The sequence below is a fragment of the Typopeltis vanoorti genome, chromosome 2 (genome assembly GCF_054136105.1).
Source record: "Typopeltis vanoorti isolate ZY-2024b chromosome 2, IOZ_Tvanoo_1.0, whole genome shotgun sequence".
NCBI classification, from domain to species: Eukaryota; Metazoa; Arthropoda; class Arachnida; order Uropygi; family Thelyphonidae; genus Typopeltis; species Typopeltis vanoorti.
In genome coordinates this window covers 137,663,254-137,686,945 of record NC_143550.1, presented here as the reverse complement: position 1 = coordinate 137,686,945, position 23,692 = coordinate 137,663,254, and the positions used below count along the sequence as shown (strand labels likewise).

Genomic DNA, 23,692 nt, shown 5'->3' with positions numbered 1-23,692 from the left:
TTGGTCCTTGTTGGGGATCTAAATAGCAGAGTAGGAAATGATTGTCAGACATACAAGAATATTTTGGGAAAATTTGGAGAAAAGAGCAAAGCTAACAATAATGGCAAATACTTGTTGGATTTCTGCTCAGGACATGGTCTGGTTATTACTAACACCATGTTCCAACATAAAAATGGGCACAAATTCACATGGAGAGAAGAGGCAAGGAATAAGAAAAGTCTCATTGACTATGTTATTGTTGATAGTGAAGTTTTCTCCCTGGTACAGGACACCAGAGTGCACAGAAGATTGGAAATTGGAAGTGATCACTATTTAGTCTTGAGCAGGATAAAATTGAATTTCATATTGAAAAGAATAACATGTAAGAAAGTTTTAAAGCGAATAAAAGTTAAGCAGCTCTCAGATGTGAACTGTAAACTAAAATACACAAAGATTATTGAAGAAAAAATGAAAGAGTTTGAGAACAGGAATGAAGCCTTGAAGAAAGCCCTGATTGATTCAGCTAGAGAGACATGTGGTGAAGTTGTCTGCAAGGATAGAAAAATTAAAACTCCATGGTGGACACAGGAAGTTAAAGAGGCAGTGAAAGAAAAGAAGCATATCAAAAGTTCCTGGCAAATAAGTCAGCTTGTGCTCTTAGAGAATACAGAGACAAATGTAAGAAAGCTATACACTGTGTAAAACAGTGTAAAAAAAAGTCATGGGAGGACTTTGGCAAGAATATAGAAAATCAATATCAAGAAGGTGGCAAAATATTCTGGAGTTTGTTGAAGAAGCTTAGGAATGGAGGAAAGAGTGCTGTAAAAGGAGTTAGAGATGATATAGGTGACAGGAAAATAGGAGAAAAAGATATCCTTGAAGTATGGAGTAATTATTTCGAAAAATTGCTAAATGAAACAAGCAGTGATGGCACAGTGGTAAACAGCACTCGACTGGCATACAGTCAGGAATACATATCCATACTTGAAGTAGAAAAAGCCATCAAAGGCTTGAAATGCGGAAAGGCAGCAGGAGTAATGATATTTGACCAGAAATGCTGAAATATATGCTGGTATAAAAGTCTTATAGTGGCTGCACTGCATAGTTCAGAAAGCCTGGACAGAGGAACGAATTCCCAATGATTGGAGTTGAGCTCTCATAATACCCATATATAAAAAGAGAAATAAAACTGAATGAGAGAATTACAAAGGTATTTCCCTACTAAGTGTTCCTGGCAAGATCTATGCAAGTATACTTGAGAAACGATGGAGAAGAATTGTGGAAGAAAAGCTTGGTGAAGAACAAGCTGGATTCAGGCTAAATCGAGGCTGGCAGGATCAGATCTTCACTTTACGACAAATAGTCGAGAAAGCATGGGAATATAACAAAGATCTGTATTTAAGTTTTGTCGATCTGGAAAAGGCATATGACAAGGTGCCAAGAGAGAAGCTATTCAATATGCTACAGTTATATGGTATCAATGGGGCACTATATCAAGCAATACTTAGTCTTTATTTGAGTTGTAAGTCAGCAGTTAGAATTGAAGGAAGTACAGGAAGATGGTTTAATGTTAAATCTGGTGTGAGACAAGGATGTACATTATCTCCTCTGCTATTCATTATCTATATGGATCACATTAAGAAGGAAAGTGGTATTAAACATGATATCAAAATTGGAGATGTTAATGTCAGCTCTTTGCTTTATGCGGACGATGTTATACTTCTAAATAAATCCGCTACAAGTCTGCAAGATGCTCTGACTAAATTGAATAACTGTTGTAATAGATGTGGTATGAAGGTCAGCAATAAAAAGACAAAGACAATGAAAATAGGCAGAATCGTTGAAAATGTCACCTGTGTTGTGAATGGAGAACCTGTGGAACAAGTAAAACATTTCAGCTACTTAGGCACGATTTTTACTGAAGATGGTAAATTAAATATAGAAATAGACAACAGAATCAGCAAAGCTGGTATGGTGGGAAGTCAATTGAATAAATTCATATGGAGTAAGAGAGAAATTAGTCGGAACACTAAATTAGCTGTATTATACAAGACAGTGTTCAAACCAGTTTTAACTTATGGATCTGAGAGCTGGGTCAGAAGTAAAACACTTGACCAAAGACTAGAGACCGCAGATATGAGAGTCCTGAGAAAAATTAGAGGCATGAACAGATGGCATCGATGGCAATATCATATTGAAAACGAGGATATTAGGAAATAACTTGACATTGTCAGCATCCAGGAATGCGTTAGGAGAGCTAATCTCAGGTGGTATGGTCACTTAAATAGAATGGGAGAGGAAAGATTAGCAAAACAAGTGTTCTCTGCTAGGTTGGCAGGAAAGTGACCCAGAGGAAGACCAAGATATAGGTGGATTGGTACGGTACAAAGTGCCTTAGACGATAGAAATATAAGATCTGATAATGTTGGAGTCTTGACAAGTAACAGACTGATTTGGAGGAAAATTGTAGATAAGAAGTTAGTATTGATGTAATTTTTTCATGTAGTACTATCATATCCTGTACACCCCTTGAGGGTACATGGCAGGAATTTGATGATGATGATTTATTTATTTTCTCAACTTTTATTTTATTTTCGCTAGAGGACAGGCTAAGAAAAAGATCAATTAACAGTGTAGATTTAATTTACCAGTACAGAGTGCAAGAGCATGTAGCTTGGTTCTGTGTACACATGTATCCTTCTGATGATGACCTCAATACAGGGGTCAAAACGTCAAATTGTTATTTTATTAGTAATAAGTAAAATAATCATTTCGACACGTGTGTTTTGTTAACAACATGCATGAATATTACTAAGGTGATATTCTTTTAAGATGTGGTAAACTAATAGAAAATATAAGCTACGTGCGATTATTAGTTCTGTAAAATTTTATTTGAAAAACTGCATCGAATTTTGAAATATTTTACCAAATTTGATATACTGATGTCTTATATGATTATACCGTTGGCATACTTGCACAGATTTAGGAACGTGCATAGATTAGGAGCTTGCGACTACTGACTCAAATGTATAAATATTGTTGGAAGTAGGAAGGAAATGAATAAACAAGAACCAAACTATACAAACTGAATGGCAAACTTGGAAGGGGGAAAGAAACTAACAGACTGTAAAAGAAGCATGTGAAATTGTCTACAAAGGTTCAAAAAAGATCCCCTGCAGAGTCATGAATTTAAAGAAGACACATGAAAAGAACTCATACAGAAAATGAAAGTAAATCAGCATGCATATGATCTTAAATAATACAAACAAATAAAGGAATGGTAAGGTCTATGTAAAGGTGACTAGGCAAATCGTAGGAAGATTTTGAAAAGAACATAAAAGATGAAGGCATATGTGAACATAAAACATGAAGGAAGAAACAAAATCTTCTAAAAGCTAATGAAGAAACAAATTGAAAACTGAAGAAAGAAAAGAAAAATCAATAAAACTTGAGCTTTTTCTTGGTTTTATTCGTTGACCAGATATTTGTAAATGATATGCATGAATTATCTACAAGTTTCACCAGCTATTTTGTCTGGCTTCTTCAGGACAAATATAACAGTAGAAACTAACGTTTTTGCTAGTAACAAAAGAAGAATGGAGTAACACAGTCAAATAAATTAAAACTCACACGTAACATCATAAGCATGGAACGTGGTGTATCAGTCATTGTTTATTGAGCGCGTTATATAGTTTTTAGCGAAATGAAATTCTGGTAAGCTGAGTGAACTTATTAAGCTTTTCCAAATGTCTTTCAGAATCATTCCTTGATTTCTGTTTAGATTTTCTCCAGAATGGAGTACAACCACAGCTTCTTTGAAGTTTTTACATCGAAAATCTTCTATATAAGGCATGGAGCTGTTATTCCAATCGATGGTGTGGTTAGAGATCAAGAAGTGATGGGCTAATCTTGAAGTATCTGTTCTGTTGTTGTTCACATCCCCTATATGTTCATTTTTTCGAACTTCCAGGCTTCTTGATGTTTGTCCTATGTAATCTAATCCACAGGAACATGGGATGTTGTATACATCGGCGTATTTCAAGAGGAGGATTAATGTCCTTTGGGGATTCTTAAAATGTGGAGTATTGTCTTGACAGGTTTGAGAGTTTCTGAAATTCAAAAATTTAAGGAGTTTGGCTATTTTTGTTGACACCGAGCCTGCATAAGGGATGATGATGGACGATGTATATTGCACAACAGGAGGTTGCTGCTGTGGAGGGTTTCTATGAAGAATCTTTTTGATTATATTTCTTGGGTAACCGTTGTTTACTGGGGATTGAGATATGAGAGCATGTTCATCAAGAAGATCTTTTTCTTCTGAGATAATATTGGTCGCTCTATTTTTAAGCATATGTATTATGCTGAGTTTTTGTGCAATATGGTGAGACGATTTAAAGTGCAGGTAATGTCCAGAGTCTGTTGGTTTTCAATAGATTATGAGCTGGATTTGTCCATTCTCTTGTTTCTTTATTAGTGTATCTAGAAAAGGCAATTGGCTATTATTTTCAAGCTCTAACGCAAACTGTATTTTTTGGTGGAAGGAATTTATTTTTGTAAGGAAATAAAATAAGATAGTTTCTGCGCCTCTCCAAATTATGAAATCATCATCTACATATCTCCACCAAACCAACGGCTTTGGATTTAATTTGGAAAGGATGTCAGCTTCTAGTTTTTCCATGACCAGATCAGCGCAGGGAGGTGATAAGGACCTGCCCATGGCTAAGCCAACAAGTTGTTCATAAATTGTCATTCACTTTGAAATAATTCAATTTGAGGCAATGGTGAAAAAGCTGAGCTGTGTCATTTGGATAGAGATTGTCTAGGATCTTGATAACTTCTTCAACAAGTACGTTGGTAAATAACGAAACCACGCCTAAGTTTGCGGGGATGTCTGTTTTTAAGATGGAGATGCCTTTTCATTTTTCAGTGAAATGCTTAGAATTCTTTACGAAGGAATCTGATTTTTTTATATTATCTTTCAAAAGGCAGGCTAGATATTTAGCTAATAGGTATGTAGGAAAATTTCTTCTGTCAACGATCGGGCAGAGTAGAACTCCAATTTTGTGCAAGCAGAACTCCAATTTTGTGCACTTTTGGTGCACCATATAAACGTGGTGTCAGTGGGTGTAGAGATTTCAGACTTCATTGTAAGTCTGAAGATCACCTAATCATGTTCTGTAATAGGTTATTAGTCTCTTTTTGATTTTTTAAAGTTGGATCGAAATCTAACATGCGATAGGTTGATGTGTCTGAAAGTAACTCGGTAATCTTTGGTATTCAAAATGACCATCGAGTTGCTTTGTCTGCCTTTAGGATGATTATATCTTTGTTCTTCTTTAGGTTTGAGAGGGCTCACTTTTCAAGAGGAGTTATATTAAGTTTTGGTGGTTTTGAAGTTGAAAGGATAATAGTGCTTTTTAATCGGATATCATTTGCTACTGTTTCCAGAAATGAAGAGAGTGCCTTTTTTATGTTGCTAATAATATCAATCTTTGGAATGTGATCTGGAGTGATAGCAAAGTTGAAACCTTTCTTTAGTATGTCGGCTTCTGGTTTTGATAATGTATAGTCTGAAAGATTGAAAATGACTTTTTCATCCAGGAGACTCAGTCTTGAGTTGTATTTTCTTTCATAATGTCTATCGAATTTTTTAATTTCAGATTTTTTACTGGTTAGAAAAAATCTTGTCAAAACTGTTTTGAACCATGCGATCAAGAATATTCCATAGGTTGCTATCTATGCTGTTGGAGATGTCTTCAAAAAGTTTCATGCATCTGAGGTCTATTTTACTACGTACAAATCTAACGTGTTGAATTCTTTCATGGAGTAAAGACAAAGATGCCTTAAAGTAAATATGTTTTGCTCTTTTTTGATTGTAATTGCTCTTTAATAGTTAAAAACTTGGGAATGATGTTGAAGTCTACATCTTTTCAAGAAGGTTAGATGGTTTAAAATTCTAGCTTTTTTACATTTGAGTTTTTCAAAGGAACGTACCTTATGATACACCACATTCCATGCTTACGATGTTATGCGTCAGTTTTAATTTATTTGACTGTGTTACTCCATTCTTCTTTTTTACTAGCAAACGTTAGTTTGTACTGTTATACTTGTCCTGAAGAAGCCAGACAGAATAGCTGGTGAAACTTAATATGCACGAATATGACAATTCGTACATATTATTTACAAATATCTAGTCAATGAATAAAACCAAGAAAAAGCTCAAGTTTTAATGTTTAAGTGACCAAATACAAAACAAAAATGAAAGAAAAATCATAATTACTAGCATGAACCCTCAAGGAATATACAGTTTCTTCTGAAACAGCATCATTTGTTAAACCTGTAATTTGATCAGCAGTTTATTTTTTCATTTATGACAATGTCACAACAAAATGTTATAAATCCATAGTGCATTATATAAGTTAAATAATCAGAAAATCCTGCTCTAGAAATAAAACAGTACGTATTCAAGTCACTTCAGGCTGCTAATAGTCATAGTGGTAGCCTAACACCAAGCAATGAAAATCGTCTAAAGTATTAACGTTAGGTGATTAAATGGATTCATTTACAATGATTATGCAAGTCATAATTTAATGAAAAATACATTAAATTGTTGGGAAAAATGCAGTTATGAATACATTTCAATAATGGAAGTAAAAAAAAAAAATAAAATAAAATAAAAATAGAAATCTGAAAAGGCAGTAGGAGTAAATGACCTGATTAAAAGCTTTAGTATCTTGAAATCCCATTTCCAAAGCTGAAATTATTATTATTACGGGTGACTCCAGGGAGTCCTTAAACTCATCGAGGGAGGCCCTAAACATCATGTCCACACAACTATTTGACATTCTCATAGTATCTATCATACCTTGCGTTGAACTCACTCACTGTCATAGCACCCACAACAGACTCTGGCAGCTTATTCCACACATTTACCACTCTAAAGGTAAAGAACCCAGCTCTAACACCCTTGCTAACCACACACTTGCCCAGCTTCCATAGATGTCCAATAGTTCTCTCACCACCAGTTCTGATCTCAAAAATATCCTCTGAATTAATCCTATAGAAACCTTCAGCAATTTGAATGTCTCAATCATATCTCTCCTTTTCTGCCTATCAACCAATTTCTGCAACCCACAAATCTTCAACCTGTTCTCATAAGGTTCATTCCATAGACCTGCTATCATCTTGGTCACTTGCCTCTGGATCCTCTCCACCTCCTCCCCATCAAGAAGAAACCTAGGTGACCAAATCTGGGCACAGTAGCCAAGATGAGGTCTTATCAAGGCTCGGTACAGAGAAACAATAACTTGCTTGGCTCTGCTCGTCAAAGTATTTTTCAACAACCAAGTGAGTTGATGAGCTGATTTAGCCACTTTTGCAATGTGCCCCCTAAACTTCATCTCCCTATCCACCAACACTTCCAAGGCCCTGGCCTCATCAATCTCCTGGAGTACAGTTCCACCAATGTGGTATACCGCTGCTAATTTTTTCACCCCATAACCTTACATTTTGTCACATTAAACTGACATCCATTCCCCTTAGCTCAGAACTCCAATCTATCCAAATCATCCTGCAAGATTTTGACATCTTCTGCATTCACTATTGCCCTACCCAACTTTGCATCATCAGCGAACAAATGAACTGCTCCTCTTAGATCCTTCCCTATATCGTTAATGAACAAATTAAACAGCAGTGGTCCAGGAACAGAATCTTCTGGCACACCACTAGTCACAGACTGTCTTTTGGACTCTACTCCTGAATAAACTACTCTCTGATATCTCTCCATCAACCACCCACCTATCCATCTCACCAACCCTATATCCATTCCCATTTGTTGCAGTTTATGGATTAGAATTCCATGTAGTATCCTGTCAAAGGCCTTAGCTAGTTCCAACAGTATCACTGTAAACCCATTACCCTTATCCAGTTCATCTGTCACTGTGTTATAAAACTTGAGCAAGTTACTGAGGCATAATCTACCCTTCACAAAGTCATGCTCCCGTACACCATCTCATTTTCATCAATCCATTCCTGTATTTTCCCCTTTACTTCTTTCTCCAAGATCTTGACAATGACTCCTGATATGCTGATCGGTCGGTAATTTGCAACAGTAGTCTTGGATCCTCCTTTATGTAGTGGAACTATTTTCCCCTCTTCCCACACCTTCGGGACTAAACCAGATCCGAGACTCAGATTAAACAACATGGTCAAGGGCACTGATAATTCTTTAGCCGTTTCATGTAAAACCCGTGCCTGTATACCATCCAATCCCACAGATGTATTCACATTAAGGTTCTGTAATAGACTATTCACCTCCACTTCATTCATCACAATTCACGTATAAACTAATGGTTCCTTCATTCTTTCAATGTCACCACCTGGATGATATACTCTTGCAAAGGGCTCGCTCAGTAATTCTACTATATCAACTGATTCAGTGACCTCCTTACCATCGGCATTCCTTAAAATCATTCTGCCGTGTACAGTTTTTTTTTTGCTTGTAGCATATTGAAAGAACTGTTTGGGATTCTCTTTAGCTTGCATTGCTAGTTTCCTTTCATAATCCGCTTTTGCTTTTTTTTTACCACACTCGTTACCCTTCTGGACTGCACTTTATACCGTTTGTGTGCCTGCAAGTCACCTTTCTATTTAAATTCCCTCCACAGTTGTTTCTTTCCTTGCAGCTCAAGCTTAATGGTGCTATTCATCCATTTAACCCCTACTTGTTTTACTATTCGGACCCTAGGTATACAATCAGCCATAACGTCCTGTAAATGCTCCTTGACCACTTCCCATGCTCTATCGACATCCAGCCCTTGCAGTTTTACATGCCATGGCACTGAACCAAGCAATTTCCTAAGCTTGTCATACTTGCCAGCACGGTAATTCCACATATACCCTGTCTTAATCGAAAATTCCACACCTTCAGCCACCTCCAAGGTACCTTATGATCACTCTCTCACCAATAGGCAGCAACATGGTTATATTCATTACAGTCAAATTCTCAGATGCTTTTACTAGGTCAAGCACTCTCAAACCCCTAGTATTTTCTATTACATGCTGTCTCAGATAGTTATCCCTTAATAATTTAATAAAATCCAGTTCCTTCCTCACATGTGTCCTCTCCTCCTTCCAATCAATTGAAATCCCCCATAATAATTACTCTCTTTCCACTCATTTCATCAATTTGTTTATGCATACTATCTCCACCATCTATTCCATCACCTGGTCTATAAGCACCCAACTGTATATTTTGTTCTGCCAGTCTCAATCTCACACCAAATAGCTTCAAATGAGCTCTTTTCACTATCCTGCAATACAACTTCAATTCTCCTTGGCTGCAGTTCATCAGCTATCATCAATAACACTCCTCCCCCCATTTTATTCTCTCTGTCCCTCCTAAACACACTATAACCTACACCTTCTATCCCACTAAATATATCATCTTCCGTCAGCCATGTTTCACTAATGCCAATAACCTGTGGCCAAGGCCAAAAACTCTTCCTTCTTGTTCCTCATACTCCTGGCATTAGTATACATGAAATGCAGAGGTCCCTTTGTCCCACCCCTATCTTGATGCGTTATTCTAACTATCCCATTCCGATTACTTGTCCTCAGTACTGGTTCGGGTACATTATATGCATTCTTACACTCAACTGTCTCACTGATGTTCGCATATCCACTTCCCGCCCTCCTTGGTAGTTCTAGTTTCCCTGGTTCTGCACATCCATTTTCACTTCATTCAGCAACACTTTTTCCAGTCTCCGCACACCAAATCCATTCAAATGCAGGCCATCCATCTTGTATAAATCCTTTCGCCCATCAAACTCATTCCACAAGTCCACGAATTCCACACCACACTGTCTGCATAACCTGCGCATAAAGTCATTTGAGATTATGGCCCTCCTTCTAAACTTCTCTCTGTCGTACTGCGGCAACAGACTCACCATCCTAACTCTGTCACTCTTTTCTTTCGCTACCTTTAACAATACTTTCAAGTCCTCTCTCATAAAAAATTTATCTCCTTTCAATTCATCCAATCCAAAAGGTGTTCATTTACTACTTTCAGTAAATATTCATTTACTTTCAGTTCATTTTACTACTTTCAGTAACTCCAGTTTTTTTTTTTTCTCCAGCAACTCCAGGAGCTTTTTTTTCAATGAAAAGCTAACATGTCAGAATTCTGCATAACACGTAGATGTTTGCATCCCCTTTGGACAAGTTAAAAGCTCTTTGAATTTAGAAAATGCATATTTCTTTCTTGTTACATTTGGGTGTATAGAACTGATGCCAAGGCAGTTAATTAACAAACAGGTGCATTAAATGTTATAGCAAAATATTGCTCACATTCTTATTGGAATCCAATAAAACAGAGAAAGAGCAAAACGAATGGAAATCATAAAATGTTTCAATCATTAAAATCCCAATATGAATAGCAGCTATGCTTCTTAGTAGATTGCACAAACTGTATTTTTGGAAAATATGAAGTAGTTTGGGTCATTAATGGACTAGCAATGCACAATATATATCCTCACATAGCCAAGTTAATCCTACCTTCCTGTGGTATGCCCTGTTTCCACATATGGAATTCTAGTGAGGAGAATACTGCTTCCTTAAAAACATGCCTGCCATAATTGGAGGAAATGCCAGCTAGACCTCTAGATGGTAGAGGACTTGCATTTTCCAGTGAAATATCAGTACCCTGCTTATTGATTGAAGTGATTACTGTCACATTTTATTTCTAGTGGTGTCTCTGGTTTGATTCCTCTATTTCTTCTTACATGCAGTGATAGTAGTGGCTTTTCTGGGCATGTTCTCTAAACCATAATTATTGAACAAAGATGACAATACTTTCTCCATTTAAGAGTAGGGCAGAAAAGCAGTTTCCACAAATCAACTGTTGGATTCTGATTATGTAGAGATTAAAGTAATTATTATTTACTTCAGAATCCAACATGATCTTCCATCACAAAGGCTAGACTTGTAAATATTATTTAATGTAAACAACTTATTTTACAATTTAATATTCATATAACTACCTTTAATTTTATCTAATATTTAATTATTTAATCAAGAATATATGTTTTAATAGTAGAAAAACTCTGTGTTAAAATATTATCAAGCTATTTAGCTTATTTCTATGTTAATATAGAATTTATATTTAATAATTTAATTGCGCATTAATTGAAATGTAAATATTCTTATTTTGTTCCTGTTTGTAGAAGTTTAGCATTATGCAATACCTCAATTTTATTATATTTTGTTTGGTTGTCATGGAAACGTATATAAGTGAGTGAGCACGTTTTTGGAACACCACGTGAGAAGGTTTATTGAAAAGAGTTTTAGAAAGAAATCACATGAACAATTTAGGCGAGAAGAACAGAGATAAAAAGCGAGGAACGCTGGAAAAGGGAGAGCATTAGAGATTTATAAGAGAGAGATTGGCATTAGGTTGGAATCGGAGCATTCGGGAATCACAGTGCGATAATAGCGAGTCGGCAAGTCACTCAAGCAGCTAAATAGTCTACTAGTCGAGAGGCGGTTAGCTAATGAGTTGTAGAATAACAATTATAGTTACAGAAAACAGCTGAGTGACTACTAAATAGACTAGCAATACTTGAGTTGAGATTTAATTTCAGGGCCGACCTTTCAAGGACACACGGAAACTTGAAGCATAGCACGAAGTAACTAGAGAATAAACAGAGGCAACAAAGTTGAGTTTAATGATAGCGGTGTTAAGAATTATGGTACCTAAAGGATTAAATTGATGTCGAAGGAGTAGGCAATTGTGCATATTAAACTTCAAGTTAAGGAATTATTGTGTGTTACCTTAGTACAAGAGTTGTTAGTAGAACACTGAATTAGTTAAGTGATGTCAAATGTAGTGCAAGCGGTTTGATCTATGCAAGAACATTTGATTGTGTGTATTGTGACCATTAATTAATCCAGTTATTTCTAAGAAGATTTTATTTTAAATGAGTGTCATTAATTGATTAAAGTGTATACAGTTACAAAAAGTGTTCGCACATAAGTATATGAAGAAGGAAAATTGTCGGTAAGAATATTCCAACCATCAATATTCCTATGCAGAGATATGAGTGTGTTTCTTCCTAGAATATCCCAATACTAACAGTAACTGTTGTGGAGGTTAGCTGAAGCGTAGATTTAAAAGTGTAAGCTTGTGAAAAAGTATTGCCACCAATAAATTGTATTTGAAACTAAAAAAAAACTATGAGATGTTAATGTGAATGAACACTAAGGAATTTTATGACATTAAGCTTTATCAAGTGTTAAGTGAACTGTGTGAAGACTGTATTAGAGATAACAGATTTACCATTGTCTGAATTTGTATGACAGTATTATCAGAAAGGCTGAAGTATTTATAATAACTTATTTAGTATTTTGATCTTAAGTGTATAATTTGTGATTATAAAATTAAATGTTTGTTTTGTTAATCTAATGTTGTATTTTGCCTGAATCTCTTTTACTGCACCATTCATAAAATATTCGAACCAAAGCGGGAGTGATAAAAAGGTTAAATATACTCGGCCAGTATATATAATAACAACATATAAAGGAAGGATAGTTGGTTTATCTTCAATTCTTGAACTAATTCAGATATAAAGTGGCGCAATCTTTAAATATAAATTTTCTTTATATTTGAATTAGAAATCAACTTACAACTTATCAGTTGTTTAAGAACATCATAGTGATTAGCATGTCGGATCCAAGGTAAAGATTTAGAAGAAGAAGTAGGATCCAACACAACACCAGACAATATATGGGAACCTGTAATACTTGAAGAGGCTTCCCAACCAGCTGACAAATATCCTGCTATTGCTTACTATGTCAAGTTTTGCCTAGAGGGAGTCGAGTACAGCTTGCTTGGGACAAATGTTAAGACCACAACCAGACTGGAATTGAGCCTTCCCTGTGTGGAAGGGCTCAATTCCATGACTTCAGTAGGAGCATGCAATGTGGTTTAAGGACTTGTGGAATACTTGGTTAAAAAAAATCTCCCATTAAAAACAAACAATTTTCAAAAAATATTCCAAATTATTCAAACTTAGAAGATATTTCAAATTATTTAGCCTATCCTTGAATTATCCAAAGTTTGGTTTCGAGAAAATGTGCTAAAGCACATCTACTGGAAACCAAGGCTTGGATAATACAGCATATACTCAATGGCTGAAACAAAAAACTCTAGTCTCTAACACTGCAGCTTGAAAAAAAATTGCAAAAAAGTCATCAACAAATCTAAAGTGGGCTGTATAAGAATCAAATGCAAAAAGCTTGTCTCCTGTTTAAATGACAGTTGAATCGTCTAGTACTATTTCAAGGTTGTTGAGCAAAAAACTTCTGCCCTACTATGTTTCAACCTCCCTCTTGCCATTAAACAATGGCAAATCTCCTAAAGATAAGACAGACTTCTCAGCATCAATCTCACAAACTGCCCTCAGTATGCCCTTCTATCCTTCAATAGAAGGGTAGAAAAATACTCAGTAGCCTTGATACTAATAAGTCCTCTGGCCTAGATGGTATCCCACCATCTGGGATACCATTTTATCCAGCCTGTTCCTAAAAAGGAGTTAAAAGTAATCAAACTGTTGTCTCATTGCTCTTACTTTAGCAGTCTCAAAAGTAATGGAAAAAGTAATCGTCAACAAAAAGCTTCTTTACTACAGAGAGACTCATTGGTTATTTAGTGAATGCCAATATGGATTTCACCATTCTTGTTCTACAACAAACCTCCTTGCTAACCTTACCCACCTCTGGACACAAGACATGAAAAGATTTGAAGGTCATAAGAATTTTTGCAAGTAAAGGCTCGTTGTTAAATAATTGAAACAAGGGATTATAAGTTTATGTTAATTCTTAGAAAATTTTGATAAGCTGATAAAGTTTAATAAATGTGACTCATAGAGTTAACAAGAAAAAAGGTGAGGTCCAAGGTCAAAGTTCCCGATTTTGGACATCGCCACGAGTTAGTCGCGTGCACACAGCCCGTGGGAATTTCAGCAGAAAAATTCCACCCTAACTGGTCACAGAAAGCGTATCCAGACATTGGGGGGAGGGGGGGGAGATTAATTGCAGAAGGTGCCGGTAGGGTAATGGTATAAAAAGGTTAGGACACCCCCCCCCCCCACAGGGATCTCTCTTGGTTCTCCAGTCTTCGTATGGGTTATGTGGTTTCCTGAGTGACGGGCAGGAGTTCTCTCCTTCTGCCACGACAAGGAACAAAGTAAGCGGGATTTCGATCCCAATTCCCTATTATAGAAAGGAGGGACCTGTACAGCTAAGAAGAAAGGTAACTACTGCATGTTATATCAACCGTGTTCTTGACAAAAAAAATCTGTGGAGAAGTAGGTACCCGCATAGTGAATCTCACAACTACAGAAGCGCAGATCCATTGTGTTTCCTTGGAAGAAGCTTAATGTGCTGAAGACTTGAAGGTCCACCTTGATCCGAGAAATCTTAGATATGGTCCACTACAGAAGAATTCGTCCTCAGAAATTACAGACGAGTAAGAGCAGAAACTAGCATAGAAAATCCTTATCAAACGGTATCGATTAAAATCTTATATTATTTCAAATCTTAATGCAGCTGTGATTGTAGTTCAGTTACCGATCAATTGAAAGACTTGAACGAGAGTTCAACTAGGACTTTAGTGCATTGAAGAATAAAAAGAGAATAAGCTTGTCAGAGTTAATAGATAAACAATCATGTGTCTAGAAACTTATGCATGTCATCTACATTTTGTATAAAAGCTGTTTGAAGAATTTAATATGTGTTCCTATTGTAGCGATAGGACTGTTTAATCGATATTACTTGTGAGTTAACGTAAACTCACAAGTAATATCGAGTAAACTAATTGTGTTTAATTAAGGTATTGTATCATAATATTGTGCTCAGGCAGATGAGAAGTTTTAGTCAATTGTTAACATTTATGAGGATATCTTTTTATCGTATGTGTGGAGTGTTCTGTGGCGGCATAATTGCCCTTCCTGCATAGAATTTTATAACATATCATTCGTGTTTTGCTAGTATTGCTTTATATTGTTTCAGCTTAGTATTGAATTAAAGTTTAACAATTTTAATGTATTATATTGTGCTTATGTGTATAATAAACCGTTGCTCATTGAAAACCCAGTTGTCTGAAACTGCCATTCAATGCACCGCTTGTAATAACGCATGAATCTAGCGGGGGGGGGGGGGGATTAAGTTGCGAGTTCAAGGTCACGACTGCATAATTGTTTCACACCTAAATATATTTAAGAATTTGCTTCTTGTTTTGATTTTCTTTCATAAACTAAATGTCCTAAATGGTGCAGCTAAAAAATATAAATGTTTTAGGACACTAAGGGAAGCAAGAGTTAGATACCTTGTATTTGGGTGATATTACGTATAATAAAAAATTTGTTACAAACAAGATAAAAAATAAGCTTGTAAGAGTAATTAACAATTATAGGACAGTAAAAGGGGGACACAACAGTGGCCTCCTTCTTTCCAAGCTGCTTTCTTATGGTCTCATTCTTACTCTTTGTAAGTAAACTACCAATGTCCTCTCCTGTTCACTGGAGAGGACGTCGTTAATGATAAGTTCTCACTAATGTCAAATTGTATTTATAGCTTTTGCTGATGACAGTATGCTCCATTCCCCTTTGTCATTCATAAAACCTTGTAGCACTCAGATGACTGACAGTTCAAGATCTTCTATAGACAATTGCCTTAAATGCTGATCTTCTAACCATTCTCAAGTGGTTGAAAGTTTATTTTTTCACTTGGTTAGAGTATAATAAAATTAGTTTAAAAGGATTAAACTAATTTTATTATTCTCAAGTGGAGTGAAGATAACTGAATGAATTTTGATGCTACCAAAACAACATCCTGCCTTATTTCCTGGAAGAAAGACCATGCCTCACTCTCACATACTTTCGATAACATTACAATCACCAATCAAGATCAGTTTTCTCTTCTTGGGCTGACTCATATCTAACCTATCTTGGCATAATCACATCCACAGCTTCAACCTCCTAGATGATGTTTTTTTTTTTTTTTTTTGTTTTTTTATTCTTGTTCTAAACTACTTCCTTTCTGCTCAACTCCTAATACTTTATAAATCTCAAAACTGCCCAACCTTAGAATTGCTCTCACATTTGGCTGGTGCATCAACAACCGCCTCCAGAATGCTTGACTGTATCCAGAAGTGACTCTCTCTCGCTCATATCCATGGAAATACAATAAAAAATAAAATAAAAAAGGAAGGAAGAAATAATGCAGAAACAGGGCATCTATAGGAAAGTGATGGGAGCGAGAGAGTTACAGGAAACACGAAAATAACCTCTTCTTTCATGCAGTAATCATTGGAAACTATCAGTATAAAACAAAACAATGCTTATTTTTTTTTTTTGGCTTAATGGCATAGTGAAGAGTCCTCCTAAATACAGTTTTCATATACACCAAACTTTGCAAGTTTTCAACGACACTTATGACATAGTGACAATTATTACAACCACATATTCACAAAAAAAGATTAATAATATATGCTATAGTCAGAATTTTTTGGGGGGGATGATTGTATTTCAAGCTGTATCTGCTAACAGGTTTGCTTGTACCAACATTCTGCTAATGAAGCCTTACAATTTTGCAGTGATTATCACATCGAGTAGCAATTTTATTTCTCCATAGACAGCTTCTTCATTCCAATTTACACCACCCATCATGTTTCTATCTGAAGAGCCACTACTATCGAAAGATGTCAATCTTCAATTTTTTGCTAATATCTCACAGTAAACATCCCTAATTGTGAAAAGCAAGCAAAACACCTTTCATGGTATTAATGACCATTGTACTCACAAAAAGTCTACAACAGCATGAGAAGCTGCAACTTTTATAGTATTAAATGTTGTAATTAATACTACAGATGATGCCACACAATTACATTGCATTATCTTTGTTTGTGACATGTCATTTGTTTGAAAGAAAAATTTACAATTTTTTTTTATTTTTTTGAGTACCACGTTTATTAAGGAGTTATATATTTATTATATAATGAACGGTAAATAATAATAAGAATAACATTATTATTACAGATAGTGAGTAAGGCTTGAAAAATGCACTTCTGCTCATACATGAGAATTTTTAGGTAACAAATAAAAAAATCCAGAAAGGTTTCAGTTTAATCATCAGTTTTGTTTATGTAAATATAGATAAAATATCATGTAAATAGAGTTTTGCATATACCCATCATTACAAATGCATGTTGTATTGATTATTACTGATTTTGTCATAATGGAATATGGCCAATGAAAGGACAGGATATGCATGTATGATTTTATTTTCAGAGCAGTGTTTCTTAAACAGTGTCCTTGCAACCCTAGGTTTCTGAAAAAAAAATAGTTAGTGAATGGAGAAAATACTAATTTTTTTATTATTATTAAATTTACTTATTTCTAGAACAGTTATGTTACATTATTATTTGTAATATTATTTATTGCGATTTCTTGATTAAAATATTTTGCAGGTTCATTGTCATAAATCATAATTCCTTTCTGTTTGTCCATGAGAAATTTTAGTTTAAAAAAAAAAAAAAAATCAGAATAGTTTCAGTTTAATCATCAGTTTTATGTTAATTATAGATAATGTTTCTAATAATAATGGAAATGGTGACAGGAGTTTTGTAAAAAAAGTAGGATTTCAAAAAGTTTAAGAAACAGTGCTTTAGAGAGCATTCAGTTGTACTGTGAGGTAACTGATTAATTGCAACATGGAAACCTTAAAGTAGATATGTAGCAGGCAGCAATATTAGCTTATTTCTTACTCAATTTTTACCCAGTGATGGAATATATAGAATTTGACTGTTAATCCCATTCATGTGCTGTCTCCTATCCAGGAGGTTGACTACCATGATGTGACAGATGGTTAACTATGGACGTAACAACATGTGATGATGATCCTATCTCTTCCACATATTGTCGTAAGTATTCATGGCTGTAAATCTGTGTGTGTTCATGAGGTCAGTTTGCCTGCTAATAGTGGTTATTAAAACCTAGAAGTTGAGAGAGAAGTATTTATTTGCCCAAAATATTATTTTTTTATATTATAATCCTAATCTAAATTTTACTGAGAGTTTTTATGATATTCAACATATTCAATGTTTACGATGGCAGTGAAGAAACTGTTTGATTTTTACCATAAAAAAATGACTGAGAACCTAAGTGTTAATGTAGTGAAAAATATCATTGATGATAATAATAATAAAATGATAATAAAGTCTTATATCACTTATAAAAATGCATGAAATTTTTTTCACTTCACAACACACTAATACATAAGTAGTTAATATATTTACTTCTCCAGTCATAGTTACATAAATAAAAAGCAGCCATAGCATTAAAGAAAGTATTAAAGTGATCAGATCTGGGATTAAACATCTGGCTATGATACATTAAGAGACTTCAGTAGAGTACACCCAAGCTAAGCTGAGATCTGATGAGATATTTGCCTGACTGGTGAGCCAACACAAAATTTTTCAAGCCCTGACAATGAGCTATACATGTATATGAATTTTGTATCATTTTACATGCAAATCAAAACTGATAGGGTGCCATTAATCATTTTTCACATTATTACTTTTATGTGACTTGTGAACACTATTTCAACTGCACAAGGGAATAAAAAATAAATCCTGTAATGTCTTTTTTTTATTTCTCAAATGAAGTAGATCACTCTTTCACCCTGCTTTTAGTAATCAGTGGATGGCCAGTGTTCTTATACCCTTTGTTACCATAGTAATTGAGTGCATTTTTACTAGTACTAATTGAAGATACAAAATTACAACAGACTATAGCTACATCACATGTTTTTAATTCTTACTAGTATTATTCATGAATTTACTGTACAGTTGAGGAAGAAGTATGCTTAAGATGCAGGGTTAATTGCTGTTGTTTTTTAAGAAAGAAAACCTTAGTCACCTTGCACCAAAGATTCCAGTAACTCAAGGACCAGAAGAAAGACTTTGTGCAGCGGGAGGGGGGAGGGGGTCCCTTTAGTCAGTAACTAAAGGATCCTGCCCCTTTAGTTCACAATCAAATTGTGAATCTTTCTTCTGCCAATCTAACATTATGAAAATCAGCACAAGGTGAGAAGTATTGCTGCTCGAAATTCCCCTCCAGAAAACAAACAAGGCCTTATCCTTGCTCTGAAGGAGGAGTGGTGAGCTAGCATAAAAGCAATGCTCAGCTTTGTCCAGCACAGTTAAACCCTCCTCCATCATATTTACTTTAATTATATATATATATATATCCCTTTTCACATGCAGTCCAACAAGAGTCCAACCACTTACAGAGGTGATCCAGCTTCTGAATCTGTGTCCAAGTCTTGACTATAAATTTGTAAGAGTCCATTTTTCATGGATAAATCATGCCTTAATTGGGTAACCTGAAAGAAATAAAAAGAAACTGCAAATATTCACATACTTATTTTGAATACAATTTCACAACAGAAATATTATCAAAACTCAATTTATTCAGCAATAGTACAACTTTAAATTATGCAGAGGTGAGGAAAGTAAACCAAAGTTTCAGATGGTCCATACAGCAAATAACCAGAGACCTATTTGCTCAACAAATAGGTTGGTGTCCAAAAACTAAGGACTAATTACATTTTTACCTGTATATGAAAAAATTTTTCATGACTACAGCGAAATGTGGACATAAATTTATTGCCAGCATACTAATTAATTATATTACACATAACATGTCATAAATTTCAAATTAAATTGCAATATACTTAGGCAAAAGTTACAAATTTCCTAAGGATGTAATTAAGGAATTAATGCATAATGCTTACAGAAAACTATGCACAGAGACATTTCAGTATGGAATATGTCCACACCGAACTGCGATTTAGCTCTCATAACATCATACCATGCCTAGTATATCAAGTGATTCAGGAGTTCTTGAGGCAAAGTAGTCCACTCCTCCTTCAGAGCAAGGATAAGACCTTGTTTGTTTTCTGAAGGGGAATTTCGAGCAGCAATGCCTCTCTCTATTGCATCCCAAATGTGTTCTATTGGGCTGAGATCTGGGGAGCATGCTGGCCAATCAATTTCATAGATATCCTAGGTCTCCAGAAGTATCTCCACTTCACGTGTACAACGTGGCATGACAATGTCATCCATAAAAAAGGAATTCTTAATCTACAGCACCATGGAACAATTGAACATGATGTTGATGAACTTCATTGTAATATCGTTCACCAGTCACAGTCCCTTTTACAAGCACTTGTAGTTCGGTGCATCCATTAAGCATAATGCCTCCTCACACCACAGCACTGCTGTATCTATCTCTTTCAAGAACATTCTTGCGATGCTAAGCAGTGTCATTTTCATACCAGATCAAGTGCTGTCTAGAATCGGAGGAAAGACTAAAACAACTTGCATCTGTAAAGCATGAGTTAGTATACATTAGCCCAATGCTGTCTTGTCCAATCGTTATGGATACAACACCATTGAAAACATGTTCTATGATTAGCTGTGGATAACGGAATGCAGGCTGCAGGCCATCGGGCATATTGGCCTACTTGTCGCAGACGTCTTGCCACGGTTATTATTATTATTATTACCACGGGCTACTCCAGGAGTCCTTAGACTCATCGAGGGAGGCCCTAAACATCATGTTCACACAGCTGTTCAACATTCTCACAGTATCTATCATACCTTGCCTTGAACTCGCTCACTGTCATAGCACCCACAACAGACTCTGGCAGCTTATTCCACTCATTTACCACTCTAAAAGTAAAGAACCCAGCTCTAACACCCCTGCTAACCACGCTCTTGCCCAGCTTCCATGGGTGTCCCCTAGTTCTCCCACCACCAGTCCTGATCTCAAAAATATCATCTGAATTAATCCTATAGAATCCTTTTAGCAATTTGAATGTCTCAATCATATCTCCCCTTTTTCCCCTATCAACTAGTTTCTGCAACCCACAAATCTTCAACCTGTTCTCATATGGTTCATTCCATAGACCTGCTATCATCTTAGTCACTCGCCTCTGGATCCTCTCAACCTCCTCCCCATCAAGAAGGAACCGAGGTGACCAAATCTGGGCACAGTAGTCGAGATGAGGTCTTATCAGGGCTCGGTACAGAGGTACAATAACTTGTTTTTCTCTGCTCGTCAAGGTATTTTTCAACAACCAAGTGAGTTGATGAGCTGATTTAGCTACTTTCGCAATGTGCCCCCTAAACTTCATCTCCCTATCCACCAACACTCCCAAGTCCCTGGCCTCATCAATCTCTTGGAGTACAGTTCCACCAATGTGGTATACTGCTGCTAATCTTTTCACTCCGAAATGCATAACCTTACATTTTGTCACATTAAATTGACATCCATTCTCCTTAGTCCAGAACTCCAATCTATCTAAGTCATCTTGCAAGACTTTGACATCTTCTGCATTCACTATCGCCCTACCCAACTTTGCATCATCAGCGAACAAATGAACTGTCCCACTTAAACCATTCCCTATATCGTTAATGAACAGATTAAACAGCAGTGGTCCAAGAACAGAACCCTGTGGCACACCACTAGTCACAGGCCGTTTTTTGGACTCTACTCCTGAATAAACTACTCTTTGATATCTCTCCATCAACCACCCAGCTATCCATCTCACCAACCCCATATCCATTCCCATATGTTGTAGTTTACGGATTAGAATTCCATGTGGTATCCTGTCAAACGGTTTGTTGAGATATCTGCATATTGTTTGAATGGAGCTGACCTTCCATGGTGCATCGATTACATTTTGCTTTTGATACATCAAAATCTGCCTTCATGCTACATGGTAGAGTGAAGGTGACTTCTTAGCAAATATCTGGAACACATTCCATTGGTATGAAACACTGCCCAGAGCCTGGATACAGCACTGTGTGAGATTCCAAACTCTCTGGCAATATCAGTAATTCTTTCCCACATGAAATCACCTAGATGATGTCTTTGAGACATTACAAGACATCCAAGTTTGCAACTTTACTCCTTCACAAAAAGAGCTTTCTTCAAATACAATTTGCTTAGTGCAGTTCTCCTGTTGAGTGCTGTTGTGTCCCAATTTATGATTATTATTCTATCTAGTGAAATTCTGCTTATCTATATTCAACTTTTATCTATGTACGAGATATCACCCCAAAATACAAATATTTAAGCTATTTCTCCCCTTAGTGTCCCTAATATTTATATTATACTGCGCCTTTTGGGATATTTAGTTTGAGATATTAAATACAAAAACAAGGAGCAATTACTAAAATATGTCTGAATGTGAAGCAAGGAGATGTGCTCTGCATTATGGGAGATACTAAGGAAAGTGATCAGAGCTTATTCCACCTTTACCACGAGTTGCCTCAGACCTGAAAATACTTCAGGTGCAAACTTGACTTACTTGCTTGTTTGCTTACTTGGGAAAAAAGGATTAAAACCAAGTTTATAAAATTGCTTGTATCTTATATAAGGTTTTGGATTCCAAATGGATCAAAGTGTTGAGGTCGACCATTGATAACCTTCTCCATTACTTTAGACAAAACTGATGTAAGAGCAATAGGTCGATAGCTTGATGATAAACATTTATCTCCTTTTTTTGGGGGAACTGGTACTATATAATCTTTCTTCCATTCTGAAGAAAAGTTTAGTGAATAGATGATAGAGAAAAGGTGTTAGTTCAGGAACACATCTCTTGAGCACAGTGGGCAGGATTCCATCAAGTCTGGCTGCCTTTGTGGTATCCAAGTTATTCAACATTCTACTGATTTTTTTTTTGGTATAAGGTCACAGGAAGCATGAAGTGCAGTGTTCTAAACAAAGAAAGAGGTAATTCATTTGCCATAGTGATCTAGGTAGGGGTTTTTAAGAGGAGAATGAAGCCAAGACATCAATAAGTTTTCTACATTTATCCTTGCTGAATTTAGCCTTGCTCTTTTTAATGGTGGTTTTATAAATGTTGCAGCCAACTGCTGTAGGTTGTGAATGAAGCTGGTGTTTTGGTCTCAAGCCACTTGTGAAAGACTGTTTGCTTTTCTTGGAGAACCGTGCTTTAGATATGGGTTGGGAAATTTGAACGAGGTGAAGAATCTGAAAGGTTGAATTCCAATAGGGATTATTTCCTGCAGAAATAATCCACACAACATTGGATCTGAAAAATGAAAAGAAAATGGTAGTCTGACCTAGAAAGGAAGAGTAAAAGTCACGCATCCTCTCACTTGGCATTGTTATAATGCCATAGCATTCAAAGTTGTAAATGGCTGAGGGAAGGACATTCCACCAGAGACAAAACTTGGATGAGATTGTGGTCTGAATTACCAAGAGGAGTAGTCACAGAAACAGAGTATCTGTTCCGGTAACTGCTACTAAATCTAGCACACATATAATCCAACACACTAGATTTAATACACACCACATTTAAACAACTCTTCAAACTATCAACCCTCATCCATTCACCAAAAGACACGCTCCATTGTCTGTCATGTTCTGGAGTCTGTGAAGTACACTGTGACTGAAAGTTCATCTATTACAGACCAATAGGAAGTTGTATTAACATCTTTCCTCAGAACACAAGTATTATATCTACTATGATCATTATTGCAAGTTAGGGATGGCAGACCACACTTGTGCACTGCTTCAAACAGGATTATATGGAAGAGAAGTCATGTGTTATATAGAAGACA

At 35.9% G+C, this 23,692-nt stretch overlaps 1 protein-coding gene across 3 annotated transcripts in view; it reads right to left on the bottom strand.

The window, feature by feature from the left end:
- The window catches only part of LOC150109456 (trafficking kinesin-binding protein 1-like), a 574,911-nt gene that overhangs the window by 168,521 nt on the left and 382,698 nt on the right, over positions 1 to 23,692 (bottom strand). For all 3 annotated transcript variants that reach the window (XM_090413241.1, XM_090413254.1, XM_090413248.1), the window contains one exon: positions 19,325 to 19,419. In XM_090413241.1, coding sequence (XP_090269367.1) covers positions 19,325 to 19,419 — 95 coding nt within the window. The remainder of the gene's footprint in view (positions 1 to 19,324; positions 19,420 to 23,692) is intronic.